Genomic DNA, 15,364 nt, shown 5'->3' with positions numbered 1-15,364 from the left:
GGGCTTGCGGGTTTCAAACGACCATAACCAGCACGTGGCCAGAAGCGACTTGAGGCTCACTTACCACATTGCGGGCTATGTTGCGCGAAAGTGTATTGTCAATGCCAGCACAAAATGCCAAGAATGCATAAAGCTGCTTACTATGACGCCACCAGGCGAAAGTTTTCAACTTGCCCGGCTAACAAACTTCTGTCACCGAGGAGGCCTCCTTTATCCTTCCAGTAAGCTGTACGGCTTCCTGAAAAAGCTAGAGGATATTTTCACAGAATGATTCTGTCAGAGTGAGCTACACTCTGACAGCTTTATAGATATGCTGGCAGTTGTTAAGAGTAAGCTTTCCCTCGAAGTTGGCTGCAATGTGCACGCTCTTAGCCTCCCAGGTAAAATAATTAGTTTTTACATTGTCACACGTCTGCATTTTTATGTGAAAGGAATTAACTGTGACAAGGCAGGAAAGCAGCTGTTGTTGCCGTTGCACATGAGTTGAAGTGCATGAAACAATGGCTTGCTGTACTTCTTGCAAATAAAAGCTTTGTGTCAGCAACAGCCCTGTTATCTTCATTTTGCTGACCCTTATATAGCTGTACATAAGAATAGGCCTGAGCCTTTGTCAAGTGAACTAGTTTTCACTTTTTGTTCAGGCTTCCCTCTATTTCTTTATGGAAAAAATAAACTTGATTTGATTTAACAAATGTGTGCCGGCATAATGATGGTTAATAATAAACGCAGAAGGCTACTGTGAAGCATGGAACAACTAAAGTGGAACAATGTATTTAAGCCATATATACAAATTCATTTCGGCTAAGCAAAGGCACAAATCTGGTAAGCATGCCTGATTGTTTTTTTTTTTTTTGAACCCAGCTGTGAAGTATGCGCGCACTGTTTTCTGTCTGACAACATTTTACATTAGGTCGACACGGCATGAAACCGTGTATTTGGTCACCGCCACTTTAATTCAAAATTATCGTTCAAAATTTTTTTACGATTACCCGATAATTCGGAAAATTCGAAGGCCCCTTCCGCATAAGCGAAATTCGTCAGCGACGAGCTCTTTGCACAAAAGATCTAAGAGTTAGGATAGGCAGCAAATTGCCCAAGAGTTGCAGTCTGTATTAACCTCAAGGTACTAAAATTAAATTAAATTATGGGGTTTTACGTGCCAAAACCACAGTATGATTATGAGGCAAGCCATAGTGGGGGACACCAGAAATTTGGACCACCTGGTGTTTTTTAATGTGCACCTAAATCTAAGTACAAGGTACTATTATGGCAAATATCATGTGGCCTAAACAAAAGATATGTAAAGACTCTCAAGTATGCCAAAATTAAAAAGAAATAAGCGTGTGAACTGCTTCGAACTGAAACCGACAGAAACGCAAGGAAAATGAAAGCTTCTGCAAGCAAAGCTTCCATTGAAGTTGCCTGTGGCGCCACCTCTTGGATGCGATGCTGACTGCGTCAGAGGAGCGGCCGAGTAAGCCCACTGCTCCCTTCTAGTACACTGTACCACGGTGGACTTCGTGGCAAGGCACTGACACGCGCGTTTTTGCCGCTAGCGTGGCCGTACCCTACGCGGCCAACGCACGCACCGAGTCAGAACGAACTACCGTTCGCTGCAACAACTGCAGACAAAATCAAGGCCGCTATCTATGCCATCATGGATGGCCACTATGCAGCTTTTTAGGCACGCGCATAGCTGACGTGCGTATTGAATGAAAACGAAACTACTTTTTGCCGCAACTGCTGCGGAAGAAACCGCGGCAGCTATCGACGCGATCATGGATGGCGACTATGAAATCCCGCGGCCAACGCGTTATGCGCCGCGGTAAACGCAATAAAGGCACAAATAGGCCTGAAGCGTTCCGTCGTTGCTCTCATTCATGTACGATTTTCACTGATGACTATGGCGATACGGACTCCGCCGCTTCATTTCGGTTGTACGCTAGCGCTGTTTCTACTCTTTTACGTGGCACATCTCCGGCTCTTTAATGCAAAAACGTATAGCCTTCGAGATTCATGGTTGAAGTATGGAAGCCTTGATGTGAAGCATAGCCTCCGAGATGTGTACCGGCCGTCCGTGGGTTTTGGCTGTCTATTTGGGAGCGCCGAATAATTCGAAAATATCGAATACGTGAATTCGAATTGAAACGAATAACGAATATAGAATTATTCGATCGAATATTCGACAATACCGAATATTCGCCCATCCCTAGTTACGGCAAATCAGTTCTTAATTAATTTATGGGGTTTTATGTGCCAAAACCACAATCTGATTATGAGGCATAGCGTAGTGGGGGACTCCGAAAATTCGGACCACCTGTGGTTCTGTAACGTGCACCTAAATCTAAGTACACGGGTGTTTTCGCATTTCGCCCCCATCGAAATGCGGCCGCCGTGGCCGGGATTCGATCCCGCGACCACGTGCTCAGCAGCCCAACACCGTAGCTACTGAGCAACCACGGCGGGTACGGCAAATCAGTTCTGCAAAGCCTGCAAGGTGGAGGAAAGTTCACTAAAGGAACAAAATGTAATACACCCGACAAAGGAAATCCATATGCGTTCCTCAGATTCCACTACGAAGTTGCTTACCGGACGTGCCAACTAAATGTGGTCAAGAAAAAGAAAATCACCAAGGGATTTATGAAAACAGCCCCCATTGTATGTTGACAGGTTTTTGTGAATGCCAGTTAACCCTTTGTATCCCAGGTGCCACGTCTGTGGCAGTTCTGCTAAGAATTTTCCTATCTTAAAAATTCAATCGCATAACCCCTATTTCCTAGCTGCCATTAACATGGAAGTCGATGCTTCCATTTACAATTTCTAGATGACGCTACGGGTACTACAGAAGGGCGTTTCTTGTCTTGCAAACATGGATTCCACGTGTGGCCTGCAAAGACTGAGTGTGCGGCTTTTTCTTGCTTATCTGTGTTTATTTCTTGTAATATAAAGTTCAAAACACCAACATCATCTTCTATGAAGCATGTGGAATGCGCCAAGGTAGTTTTATTATTACACCACTTGTTGTTGCTTATTTTTTGCATACACGTTTGTGGCACTCAGGACCACGAGGTCCAGTTTGGCGGATAAACAATGAGTGTAACGCTGTTTCTCGTGCTGTGTAGTTCTGTCTTTTTCATTAGTTTGCAGTAAATATATTTTGTGCTTGTTGTTAGCGGTTATTTTAGTGTACATTAACATTTTTAAAAACTTTTGATTATGCAGGCAGCGCATTACAGAGGAGCAAATCCAAGCAATTATCTTTGAGTCTCAATATCCAAGTGGAAGCAACAATGAAAACTTGGAGAGAACTGACCGTGACGAAGAGTACAGAGTACACTCTGCCACAAAGAGAGTTGTGCAGTGACAGCGAAAGCTTCACAGACCGTGAGCAAGAAATGCAGGTAACATCGACTCAGAAGAACAAGCAGAAAAAATAATGGCACTGAGTAAAAAAGGACATCAACACCAACTGCGGTGAAGAACAGAGCGTTCTAAGGCCAGCAGATGGCTGGGAGAAAGAGAGAAGCCCGTTCAAGATGTTTCTGATGCTTGTTGATCATGACATTATTGAGTTCCTCATTTTTGAGTCGAACAGTTGTACTTGATTTGATGTGCTCTCAAAACGGCATGCCCGAATCGACCAATGAATGTACTGATATTTCACCCGTCATAGTTCCTTCAGCGGCATCTTCACCAAAGGCACCAGTCTCAGGTACCGCTGCAGTATCAAAGAGAGCTCATCACGTAGAGCTGTCTGTGAGGCATGACAATGTTGGCCACTCCTCAGTGAAAGTGGCTCAAAAAACACCCAAATGTGCAAGTTGAGCTCATGTACAAGGCACACCCGAATTTTCGGCAAAAAATGCGGTCTTGTGCGTACAAACTGAAAAGATCAAGTGCATTGAAAATTTCCATGCCTCCTGAGAGCCGCCAGAAATCAAGACCGGTTTTCATATTTTCAACTTCTCATTCCTGAATGCCACATATGTGGCAGTAATAAAACTTCTATAAAATGTATATGTATTCCTGTGCGTTTTTTTTCTGGCTGATATTTGTGGGGTCTCACACGTGCTTTTGGGACAAAAGAACCACAACACAGTAGTGCAAACAATCAAAAGGGCATTTATTGCACCTTTCATACACTAATGCATGCTAGCCGAATTACTACCCATTGAACATTCACATGGGCGCGCGACAAATCGAGGAAGTCCGACTCACCACGACCGGATAGCGAGCGAATACTTTCGCCCCATGCTAGACACCACCGCCTAGTCGTTCACGTGTACGGTCACGCAAACGAGGCGAGTTAGAACGATCCGTGTTCGTTCATTCCGGTGTCGTGCTCCTATGACTTCTCAGGACGGTTCCGCGAAGTGGGCCGGCGCACGCTCGAAGAGTCTGTGCGCGCTGCTTTATGCCGAAGAGGAAGCGCGTTCTGCCTTTTGCGCCCAAGTAACCCCGCCGTTAGGCGGCGTTAGCAGCGCAACACCCGTGCCAATTCTCGTAACATCTAAGCCAACCGCTGCCGGCGCTTAGCTACGCGGGAAAGCCAGATTACAGGAGACGCGAATCATGCGGGGAAAATAACATCAGCGGATGCGTGAGAGTCGCACATCCCCCCAACCTTAAATCGCTATACCTACTCTGGAGAAACATGTCACACGGTCTATCAACGTGTGCGTCGTGAACAAAAGTTGGTACATGTGGCAGTGGCCGCGCCGAGGAAATGTCCATGCGTTATCCACAACATGCGCGCCGACATTGGGGTATACCACTGGCGTCCGTTGGTCACAGCAGCAGCTCTGCAGACTCGACGGCACGACTCCAGCCTAGGATTCCGGAAACGGCGACGCAGAAGTCTGCACAAGCAAGCATCGCTCATACCGACGCGCCCTGCTGATGAGAGCCGCAGTGGCCGTTGGTGACTGCCAGCTCTTTTCCCAGCCACCGAAGGTTGCGAGCTGGACACTGGCGGCCGCCGAAGTCGTTGTGCCGAACTGGCCACAGGCATCTTCGTCGCCTGGGGTGGCTCGATTGTAGTCCGGGGCAGCAGCGCAGACGATGTGCAGGTGACAGCAAACCAGGGTGGCTCCGCTCACCTTGCGTACACTTGACAAACACTAAACTAGTGCAACGGAGAGGAATTCGGCATGCGCATCGCCCACGTATCACGATGTTCACTTCGGCTAGCAAAATTTCAGGCGGCTATTCAGATCCTAAGTTCACGTGAATAAAGCTCGCTTTCTTGAGTCGAACGAGTAATTTCAATTTGTGCGAGGCAAACTAGAATGAGGGAAGCAATGTGCGACGCCTCAACGCCACGGTCCATCAGGTTGTGTCCCTCCAAGTGCGACAGGCGGCTTCGTAAAGCCTTAGGCCTAATGCGTCGCTACCCTGACAACAACCGGCATCCAAAACCACCTAAATTAGGCAAAAGAACAGGCAGCCGCGAGGAGACGCTAGCTCTGTGAGGTGGTCCTATCCAACTCGGTGCACACAGCATCCAAGTTGACAGCACCCGCCGTCCCAGACGACGTCGGAACGCCTGGTGCCAGGCCGCAACACCAGACAGCCCGTAGCCTGCACCCGTGGCCCGTGGCCACCAGGCTCCCACAGCCGCGACTTCCGAAGTCAAAGAGAAAGAATAAGCTATTCACATAAGAAATTCGGACCACCCACGAGGCTTCCATACTCACTTGCTTCAGGCTTGCCAAGGCTCCGCGGGCGCTAAGCCTCGCTCTCCCAGGATGCAGACCACGTGACTCTCGTACCGACGAGTGTTCAACGCACTCGTGAAAAGGTTTAGCATGTTGATAAGTTCAAACATGCTACAGCAACCATTGCCTGGCTCAAAAAAGCACGCCGCCGACGCTAGCGATCAAAATCCACGCTAGGAATACGCTTTGGTTCAAGCAAAGGTCTCGAATCGAGCAAAACTGTCAAAATTATCGCCCGATGCCCCAAGAGGTCCACGTTGGGCAGCCAGATGTGAGGTCTCACACGTGCTTTTGGGATAAAGGAATGACAACACAGTAGTGCAAACAATCAAAAGGGCATTTATTGCACCTTTCAATACACTAATGCGTGGTAGCCGAATTACTACCCATAGAACATTTACATGCGCGCGACAAATCGAGGAAGTCCGACTCACCGCGACTGGATAGCGAGTGAATACGTTTGCCCCATGCTAGACACCATTGCCTAGTCGTTCAAGTGTACGGTCACGCGAACGGTGGCGAGTTCGAACGATCTGTGTTCGTCCATTCTGGTGCCGTGCTCCTGAGCCTTCTCTGGATGGGCCCGTGAAGCGGGCTAGCGCACACGCGACGCGTCCGTGCGTGCTGCTCGCCGACTCCACGCCGAAAAGCAAGACTCTGCTCCCTCGTGTGCCGAGTAACCCCACCGTTAGGTGGCGTTAGCAGCGCAACACCCGCGCCATCTCTCGTAACATCTACGCTGACCGCCGCTTAGCTATGCGGGGAAGCCGGATTACAGAATACGCGAGCCATGCGGGGAAAATAACATCAGGGGAAGCATGAGTCACGCATCCCGACATACTTTGAACAAAAACAGCCTAAAAATACCAGTTTTTGTTACTTGCACTATGTTCAACGCCTGTTAAACAAAGGGTTAAGAGTATTTTTTTTTCGTTGTGCACAAGTAACTAATATTTAGGTTTAATTAGCTAACATTAATTACATCAATATTGGATAACGAAGGATATTAGATAATTATTGCATATCTTAGGTGGCTTTAAATGCAGTTATCACTCATGTTTCAACATATTCTGCAACTTTTTCACTGACATTTCGTCGATTTAGTATGTTTAAATCGTTCACTAATTATACGTATTCGCGCACAATGAACAAAAAATACTGACTGTGACAACCATGAACAACACCCATCAACATAGAGTGAACACCGATGCCCTTAGTTATTTTTGAAATCCTTGGTGACATTCAGTTGGCATAGCAAAGTACCACCGAATAAATGGGAAGTTACTTTGTTGGTCATTGCATGTTTGCCATTATTCCACATAACTTGGCAACAAGAAAAAAAGAAAATTCTGACATTTATGAAGAGAATAAAGAAAAAAAAAAAGTGTTCAGGGGTTTTCCGATCAGCATTGCTGACCGATATTTTGCACAAGCTCGATTATTAGGGCTGCCCCATACAGTCAATGTAAAACGGTGACCAATATTTTGTAGGCCAAACAATGGTGTCCTAAATTTTTCGGACCATCTGCGCAACTCGCATCGTGAACAACATTGCCACGAACGCAATTTCTGTCGTTCGCGTACTCTCCGACCCTTTACGACCCGACCCCCATTCGGCCATTATGGTTCACTAAAACCAAAACTTTATATCCTATAATGTGTTTTGCTGCTGCAAAAGTCCGATTTTGTATGGTGTGGTTGTGCAGAATATAGAGTACTCAGAGTGCAAACTTGAGTGACGATTACGGTTGCCATTAGATATTTCTGGTCAAGAAGTTTCTCGAAAGCAGCAGCTCGTTTGTCAGCGTGCCGCACTACCATCCCGGTAACCTGACATGGTGCACGTGCAAAATATTTTTTTGCGTTACACTCATGGCGTTCCCTATTAATCGATGCGGATTTACTAATAAGGCATACAGGCGAGCCCTAAAATGTACAACGACAAACTGCACGACTTATACATTCAACTGCAAGCGCGGCTTTCTTTCCCGAATGCCCCATAAAGAGAGCGCCAGTTCAAATCGTCTTTAGCTGGTCCGCACATTATGCCAAACGCGCAAGACTTATATAAAACATTCCTAATGTATTGTATAGCACAAACGATTTTCATTTTCATGCGGCTAAATTACAATGCGCCACCAAACACGCTCACACTCCAAAGACGCCAATGCTGGAATGGATTGCTTTAGCGTGGCTTTATGGCTAAATGCTAGCCAGCATATGGCTATGTGGTTGCCACTGAACACTTACATCCCGTAAATTTTAGCGACTTCATTCGAAGTTAGTGCTTTGGCGCAAGTTGGCGCAGCTCGGTGGTTTGGCGCAAGATGGCATAATTAGTGCAGCAGTTCCATCCCTGCATACAAATATTATTATCAAATACAAATATTATCTGTTATTTCAGATTCCCGCTTATTTGGACTTTTATGCAGTCTCCACTGAGTTCGAATTATCGGTCGGCAACTGTTACTAGAGACAACAGAACAAGCAAGCAGCTACAAACAAAGACAATCAGAAACAGACACTGACGTCAAGGAAAAGAAAAACGGTAACATTCATACCTTGATCCAGACATTGAAGTTCTTATGCCCAAATCTCGAAACCCAGACAATGGCATGCAAGATCTGGGGAAGGTCAAGCATTGCATTGCCTGTTGCCAAAGCCTCTGACAGTTGAATGGAAGGTGGCAGGCTCAGCAACAAGCGCCACACCGCACCGAAGCAGTACTGCACTGCTGCTGTACCCTATGTCCAACAAGACAAATGTGCTGTTATCAATCATATTATGCACATTGTAAGATAGCATGAACAAAGCACAGTAGACAGAAAGGGGGAAATTAGTAGCACGAGAAATCTAAACACATATTCAACTAATTAACAAAAATTCACTAATTAACTTCTTAGTTAATTACTTTTCGACACATGACAATTTACGAATTGTAGCCGATGAGCTTGTCAGGCATATCCACTTGGAATTTCCAGAATGACACCAGTTTGGAGATATCCGCCATCAAACTCGCCGTAAAAATGCACTATTCCACTTTTTTACGAAAATGCTTTTTATACATTGAAGCACAAAAGTAACTGGAACGGCCATGTATTTCATCCCACACTTTGGGAAATATCTTGAAACTGGGGTCATCCAAGAAATTAATTGCAAGTGGATGCGTCTTGCAAACTCGCCGGATACAATTCGTAAATTGCAATATGTGTCGTAAAGTAATTAACTAAGAAGTTTATTAGTCAATTTTTGTTAATTAGTTGAATATGTGTGTCGATTTCTCGCGCTACTAATGTCCGCCTCTTCGAATAACCCAGCTCAACGCTAGGAATTATGCTACCTGCCACAGGCAATTTTTAAAAATTCTTTAAAGCTTAATTCTGAGCACCCGGCATGTGTGTGTGTGTATATACAGGGTGTCCCAGCTATCACGCAGCACAATTTAAAAAAAGAGGAACGACGTTATGCGAAGCCAACCTAGTGCGTGTTGTTTCCAGTACAGTGGAGTAGCTGCCAGTCATTTTTTCGTTACTGAGATTTATTTAATTGTAATTAATTATCTAACTCGAGAAGTACTGTCTTAATTATCAAAGTGTGAATGGAAAAGTTGTAGAGCAACATGAAAAACTCCCGATACAGCTTTCTGTTGCTCAATACGTGCTACATAAATGTGTTTTTCCGAGTGTGAAAGAAGCCCGCAAATACACAAAGAATTGCCGCACGACTGGCCGCTCGAGGCACTTTGCGTGTATTCGCGGGCTTCTTTCATGCTCGGAAAAACACTTTTATATAGCACGTATTGAGCAACAGAAAGCTTTATCAGGAGTTTTTCATGTTGCTCCACAACTTTTTCATTGACACTTTGATAATTAGGACAGTACTTCAAGTTAGATAATTAATTACAATTAATTAAATCTCAGTAACGAAAAAAATACTGGCGGCTACTCCACTGTACTGGAAACAATAGGCACTAGGTTTGCTTCACGTAATGCCGTTCCTCTTTTTAAATCGTGCTGCGTGACAGCTGGGACACCCTGTATGTGTGTATATATATATACTGTCATAAATATGAGTAATATTTTATGGATCTTTCTGATGTTGCCAAGAATGCTGTCAGGTACCTGGAGCTGTTTCCTTTACAGATTTTATTCTTCGAACTTGCTTCAAAATAAGATGCATTCATTATTGAAACCCAACTTGCTTTTAAACAAAACTTGCTAATGACTATATTAAAAAACACTGCTTCTCCTGCAGAAACAGCAAAACAACAGCACATAATGTGTTCCTTTATGAGTCTAGCATATTTAGCTGGAAGTACAAAGAAGTAGTACATTGAATTTTTTGTTTTAATACAGTTTTAGGTGAAGAAAAGGTTACTATTTCAGATCAATGACACATACACATATGTACGATGTGCACACACAAATGGAACTATACGGGTCGCACAACTTGCATCAGAAACAAAAAACTGCTCGAGGGTGCTGTATCAAGTTCCGTCCAGTGGCTGCTTTTCGATTGGGGGCAAAATGCAAAAACGCCTGTGTACCATGCATTGGGTGCACGTTAAAAAGCTCCAGGTGGTGTCAAAAGTAATCTCGAGTCTCCCACTATGGCGAGTCTCATAATCATAGTGTTGTTTTGGCACGTAACACCCCGGAATTGCATTTTTTTTAAAACTTAAGCAAAAAAAAAAAAAAAATTGTGGCAGAATCCATCCCACAAGGACTGTCTATGTTAATGCGATTAGCTTTCAAGCAATATAGTGACACACATATTTCCACCACCGGAACGCATCACGTATGAGGGAGAACTGAAGCAGTGCTCATCTCTTTCTTGTGCTTCCCTCAGGACACTCTGTGCCATCTAGCAGCATGTGCCAAGTCCCCCTCTCCTTCTGCGTGACATTTGAGAGGTGTGGCATGCCAATGCGATGGTGAGAATTAATCCGTTGTTGCCTGCCCGCATTCATGGCGTAGTGTGAAATTGTCAGGCTGCTGTGCCTGAGGAACCCGTGTGCCGTGGGTTTGATTCCGCCCAGCACCAAAGAAGTTCTTAAGAATTTTTTTTTTTTCACTGAGTGGCATAAAGAGGCTAGACGAGAGAAAAAGGGCAACCAAGGGCCTCGATTTTCTTAATCATGACCACATAAAGCCAACAGACAATGAAGCCACGGAAACCATCCGGGAATATTAAGTTTGGGTGAAACTGGAATGTAAAAAATAATTAAGAAAAGGGAATTGAAAGTGGATGAAAAGATAACTTGTTGCTGGCGGGAGCCGAACATTCAAGCTCCGCTTTACACGTGCGTTGCACTACCAATTGCGCTACGGCCGATGGCCATCGATTCGTCCACTAACTTGGGTATTTATGTTTACTAGATCTAGCCCTAGGAGTGTTAGCCAGCACCACTCAGAACCATAGTGGGGGGATGTGGAACATCCTTTTTAGCTAGCCCAATGGCGTTATGTAACACGTGATCTTGGGAGAGCAGGCACGTGGCTAAGAAACCCTCGCATGCTACCTAATGACATCAAGGCTGCCAGACTCTAGACCCTCGAGAGGCTAGAATATGTTAAGAATGCTATTGACATTAAAAAGTCACGTCACTTACATTGCCTTAGACCAAGTACCATCAATGAAACCAGTAAATTGACAAATAGTCACCAGGAAAACAAGTAACAAAAATGTTAAATTTTCTTTAGACAAAACCAGAAGTGTGTTAAACACCCTTTTAAGGGATACTAAAAGGTAGGGGTGTGCAAATAATAACATCTAAAACCGAATCGAATAGTGGCACCACCAAATCGAATACTTCTTGAATAATAAGACAACCCCTCTCAATACAGTGCTTTCGCAAAATTTTACTAGAAGCATTCATAATTTCAACCAACAACACAAAGAAATCGAAGTTTTGAACTGAAATAAGCTCCTACAGTAAAGTGACAATAGTGTATTTGAGGTGTTATTTGGTCACTGTGCAGTGAAATAAGTTATTTATAGTAGCAGACTATAGTATCTAAGGTGGTACTTTGTCACCAGAAAAGTCAGGCATTAAAATTAGCCATAGCGTTAAGCAAATAGGCAGGCAGCTTCATGAGCAAAGCGAGTAGTACTAGAACGTTGTTGAGAGCATGCTCAACAGAAAGCTTTGCGATAGAAGGTGTGGGAAGCATATGTGCCCATCTTCTCCCGCGTACTCACATCACGTTCGCATGTTGCGGACGCGGCAGGAGCCAGTGTAGACACGCGAGAGAGGCACTTTGCCCTCTCCCAGTTCGCCCTCGCCTCTCGCAATATGCGTACCCTTCCCGCCTGGCTCGCGGGAAAAGAAAAGGTATTCGACGTGCGAGAAGGACACTCCCCTCGCAAAAGGTAAAAAGGTATAAAAGAGTGCCACTGCGGGAGACTCCCTCTTGGTGGCGCCCCAAACTCGAACCTGTCAGATAAGGATATAAGGATATACCTGCTGCAACCCTTGAGTGACCTTGTTTGCCTGACTACCACAGACAACAAGGCAAGCCTGTTTATTACTTATTATAGAGTGGACTTCCCTTCGCCAGCATGCCTTATTGCTAACAGCAATAAATATTGTTGAGTTGATACCGCTGGTCGCCTTATTCGCTCAAACCCAACGTAGCTGCACTTACACACGCTCCAGCTTGGGGAGTACGACGGAACGACTGTGTTTGGCTAGATTGGGAGCTTGCCTTCAGCCCTAGCCTCACGCAGAGCGTACCCCAACAAATGTGATAGATGAACCAAGCCCCTAACCATATGACAATAACAACAGATTGGAGGGACATGAGCATAGGTGCCACACACATTAAGCAATAAAATCGCCTAGAAAATAATACTGTGCCCACAGTGGTATAAAAACTTGGGCTATGCGTTAGTTTCTGGTAGTACAAGGAGGGAGGCAAGAAAAATGAACCACTCTTATGTTTAAATTTTTCCTTTATCGAGCCCCCCCCGCTTGCTCATCGGTGCTGATTATTCTAAAACTATTAGAAAAATATTCTGTTTTCAAATATTAACTATTCGATTCAAGCAACGGATCGAAAAGAAATATTTTCTATTCGTTCAAATGCTTTATATTCGCACACCCTTACTAAAAGGAAACATCAGGTCAAGCTAGAATATCTGAATCGTAATTTTTTTCCATGAACCAATTTTTACTGGCAAAAGAAGGTGATGTTCACATAAAACAGGAATAGTGCCATCAGTCTGAATACATGAATCCAGCTTTGGATTAAGTTTCATGCCGCATATGTTAAACAGTAGTCAAACACTGAATAAAAAATCAACAACCTACATTGCATTTCAACAAGTAACAATATACAGTTTGGCCAATTTTAAAAGGTTTTTACAAAACTATTCTCTCTACTCTGCCAGCACTTGTCGTGCCCTCCATATGTGGCCTTGACTAAAGTAAGGGTGGCAATGCCCGACAGAGTACTGTGGCGGAGATAACTGGCTCAATGCAAGATTCTTATGCTGCGCTTACATGTGGATGATGCACTGCTATTAATTTTCTCAAACAATCTGCTGTCTCCAGGAGATGTATCATCTTCAATTAGTGCGAAAGCAAACCGCGCTAAAGAACGTGATTAAACAGAAGGATACAAGACTGATTTAGTTCGGCCACACACTGGTATAAATCCAGTTTTTAGCGCTGTTTGCCTTCAAAGTCGTGTACCAACTAGCTCATCAAAGTGCGTTATTTCAATTAGCAACTTTTTTGCCACCAATGCTGAATCAAATTTGGGAGTTTAACATCCTGAAATCGCACAGTGGACTATAAAAGATGCCACACTAGAGGGCTCTGGATTAATTTTGACCCAAAGGACGGTACGTAAGCACTTTTGCATTCCGCCTCCATCAGAATGCAGATGTGGCAGCTGGGAATCAAAATCGTGACCAGCAGCTAAGGTAACTCTTAGTGCAGAACATATACCAAGGTCCTTGGGACAATAATCTATCAATACAGGAGGACTAACTTTTTCTTTTAGTGCATCTTCAGGAGAAACACGAAGGGAGCTGGGAAATTTGCTCATATTAACAGAAGTTCAATTAACAAAAGTGTATTGAATCTATGGAGAACTAAAAGTTCTCTAAACTGCTCAGCTTAACTCATTCACCTGAATAGACTTTAGAGTGAGTCTAATGAACCTCAAACATGCAATATGCACATTGAAAGCACTGAATCTACGAAACAAATTAAAGATTGGTTGTCAGTCCCTTTAAAACCACCACGACACGTTGCAAAGTCCCAAACATAAATTTTTTTTCTTAAAAAAAATTCCTTTTTTAGAATTGAAAGTTACCCTTACCAGATATGAGAGCTTAGGACTATCAGAAGGCCGTTCCACTGCATCACACTGAGCTCCGATCCACAAAAGTGAAAGCACAGCTCCATAGAGGTCAGAGTAATTGAGTGCATCTGGTGATGCTAGAAGAAAGCTGCAGGCCTGCATATGTAAAGTGAACAAGAGAAAAAAATAAGACTGACTATTGGTTAGATGTTTTCCCTGAACTACTGCATCTAGAGTTTTTAAGCAAAAATCTGGAATATGAAAATTCAGCTGGTTTTCAGCTGTGGCATTAGAATGTAAAGCATGGTGACTTCATTATAGGCTTCATGCGCTTTGCCTTTGACACAAACACCCAGCACCACCTGTCCAAAGTAGCAGTGAAAATCAGTTGGGGCCAACATGTTGTGCAAGCTAAATTCCTCAAAAAGAAAAAGAAATCATAGCTATGTACTCTCACCTGCATAGTACCACAAAAGCTCAAGTAGTGCAGTAGGGAAAATATTGAATGTGGCTAATTTTTCCATAAAGTCGCACGACAGGTGGCAGCACTTGGTCAAAGCTGCCGACGTCAGTCTTTCTAGTACCACTCGGGAGGCATTTACATATTGTCAAGCCATCGCGAGCAGCTTTATCCCCAAATCTGTCTTCACAGCCTGTACAAGTTTATGAACATAAACTCAAACTCAACTAGAAAAATTATACAAACAAGCAGTTCATAAGCAAACCAGTGGGACCAGTTTTGTTTCCCGTTTACTAAGCAAACTACGATATTAACCTCATGGAAGTTAGTGAAAGTCAACACCTCTTTATTAATCGTTTTCATGTGCCGCTAAAATGGACAGCATTTCTTCGTGATGGTGAAATGGCTCACATTTTAGGTGTTTTATGCATTTCCTTCAAGTGACATTTTAATTTTGCTCTGCAGTGCGAATTCTGAAGCACATCAAAGTACCACGTCCTTTTGTTAATTCGACTATGTTCATGTTCCAAGACATGTTTTAATAGGCTGTGATCTAAGAATTGGCTCTCAACTTGTGGGGAGCACACGCTGCCACCTTCTCCCGCGGGCGCTCGCCCGTCGTTGGCGCACGGAGCGCACGCGGCGGCAGCCGGGTGGAAATCTCGTACGCGCACAGCGCGCTGCGGGAGCCGGGCGGACACGGGAGAAATGCACTTTGCCCTCTCCCAGTTCTCGCTCGCCTCTCGGAAGAGGGGAAGTATCCGGCGGGCGAGGAGGACACTCCCCTCGCGGAAAGGTAAAAAGGCATAAAAGAGCGCGACCGAGAGACCCCCGGCTCTCTGGCCTTGCTTGATTTACCTGCCCGTACGGATTTA

At 44.4% G+C, this 15,364-nt stretch overlaps 1 protein-coding gene across 4 annotated transcripts in view; it reads right to left on the bottom strand.

Moving 5' to 3' along the window:
* The window catches only part of LOC119436549 (E3 ubiquitin-protein ligase UBR4-like), a 465,665-nt gene that overhangs the window by 287,429 nt on the left and 162,872 nt on the right, over nt 1-15,364 (bottom strand). For all 4 annotated transcript variants that reach the window (XM_037703422.2, XM_037703424.2, XM_037703425.2 and 1 more), the window contains 2 exons: nt 14,048-14,185; nt 8,279-8,461 (listed from right to left, as the gene is read on the bottom strand). In XM_037703422.2, coding sequence (XP_037559350.1) covers nt 8,279-8,461; nt 14,048-14,185 — 321 coding nt within the window. The remainder of the gene's footprint in view (nt 1-8,278; nt 8,462-14,047; nt 14,186-15,364) is intronic.

The sequence above is a fragment of the Dermacentor silvarum genome, chromosome 1 (genome assembly GCF_013339745.2).
Source record: "Dermacentor silvarum isolate Dsil-2018 chromosome 1, BIME_Dsil_1.4, whole genome shotgun sequence".
NCBI classification, from domain to species: Eukaryota; Metazoa; Arthropoda; class Arachnida; order Ixodida; family Ixodidae; genus Dermacentor; species Dermacentor silvarum.
Note: the sequence above shows the minus strand (reverse complement) of the source record. Positions and strands in the feature narration are given on the sequence as shown.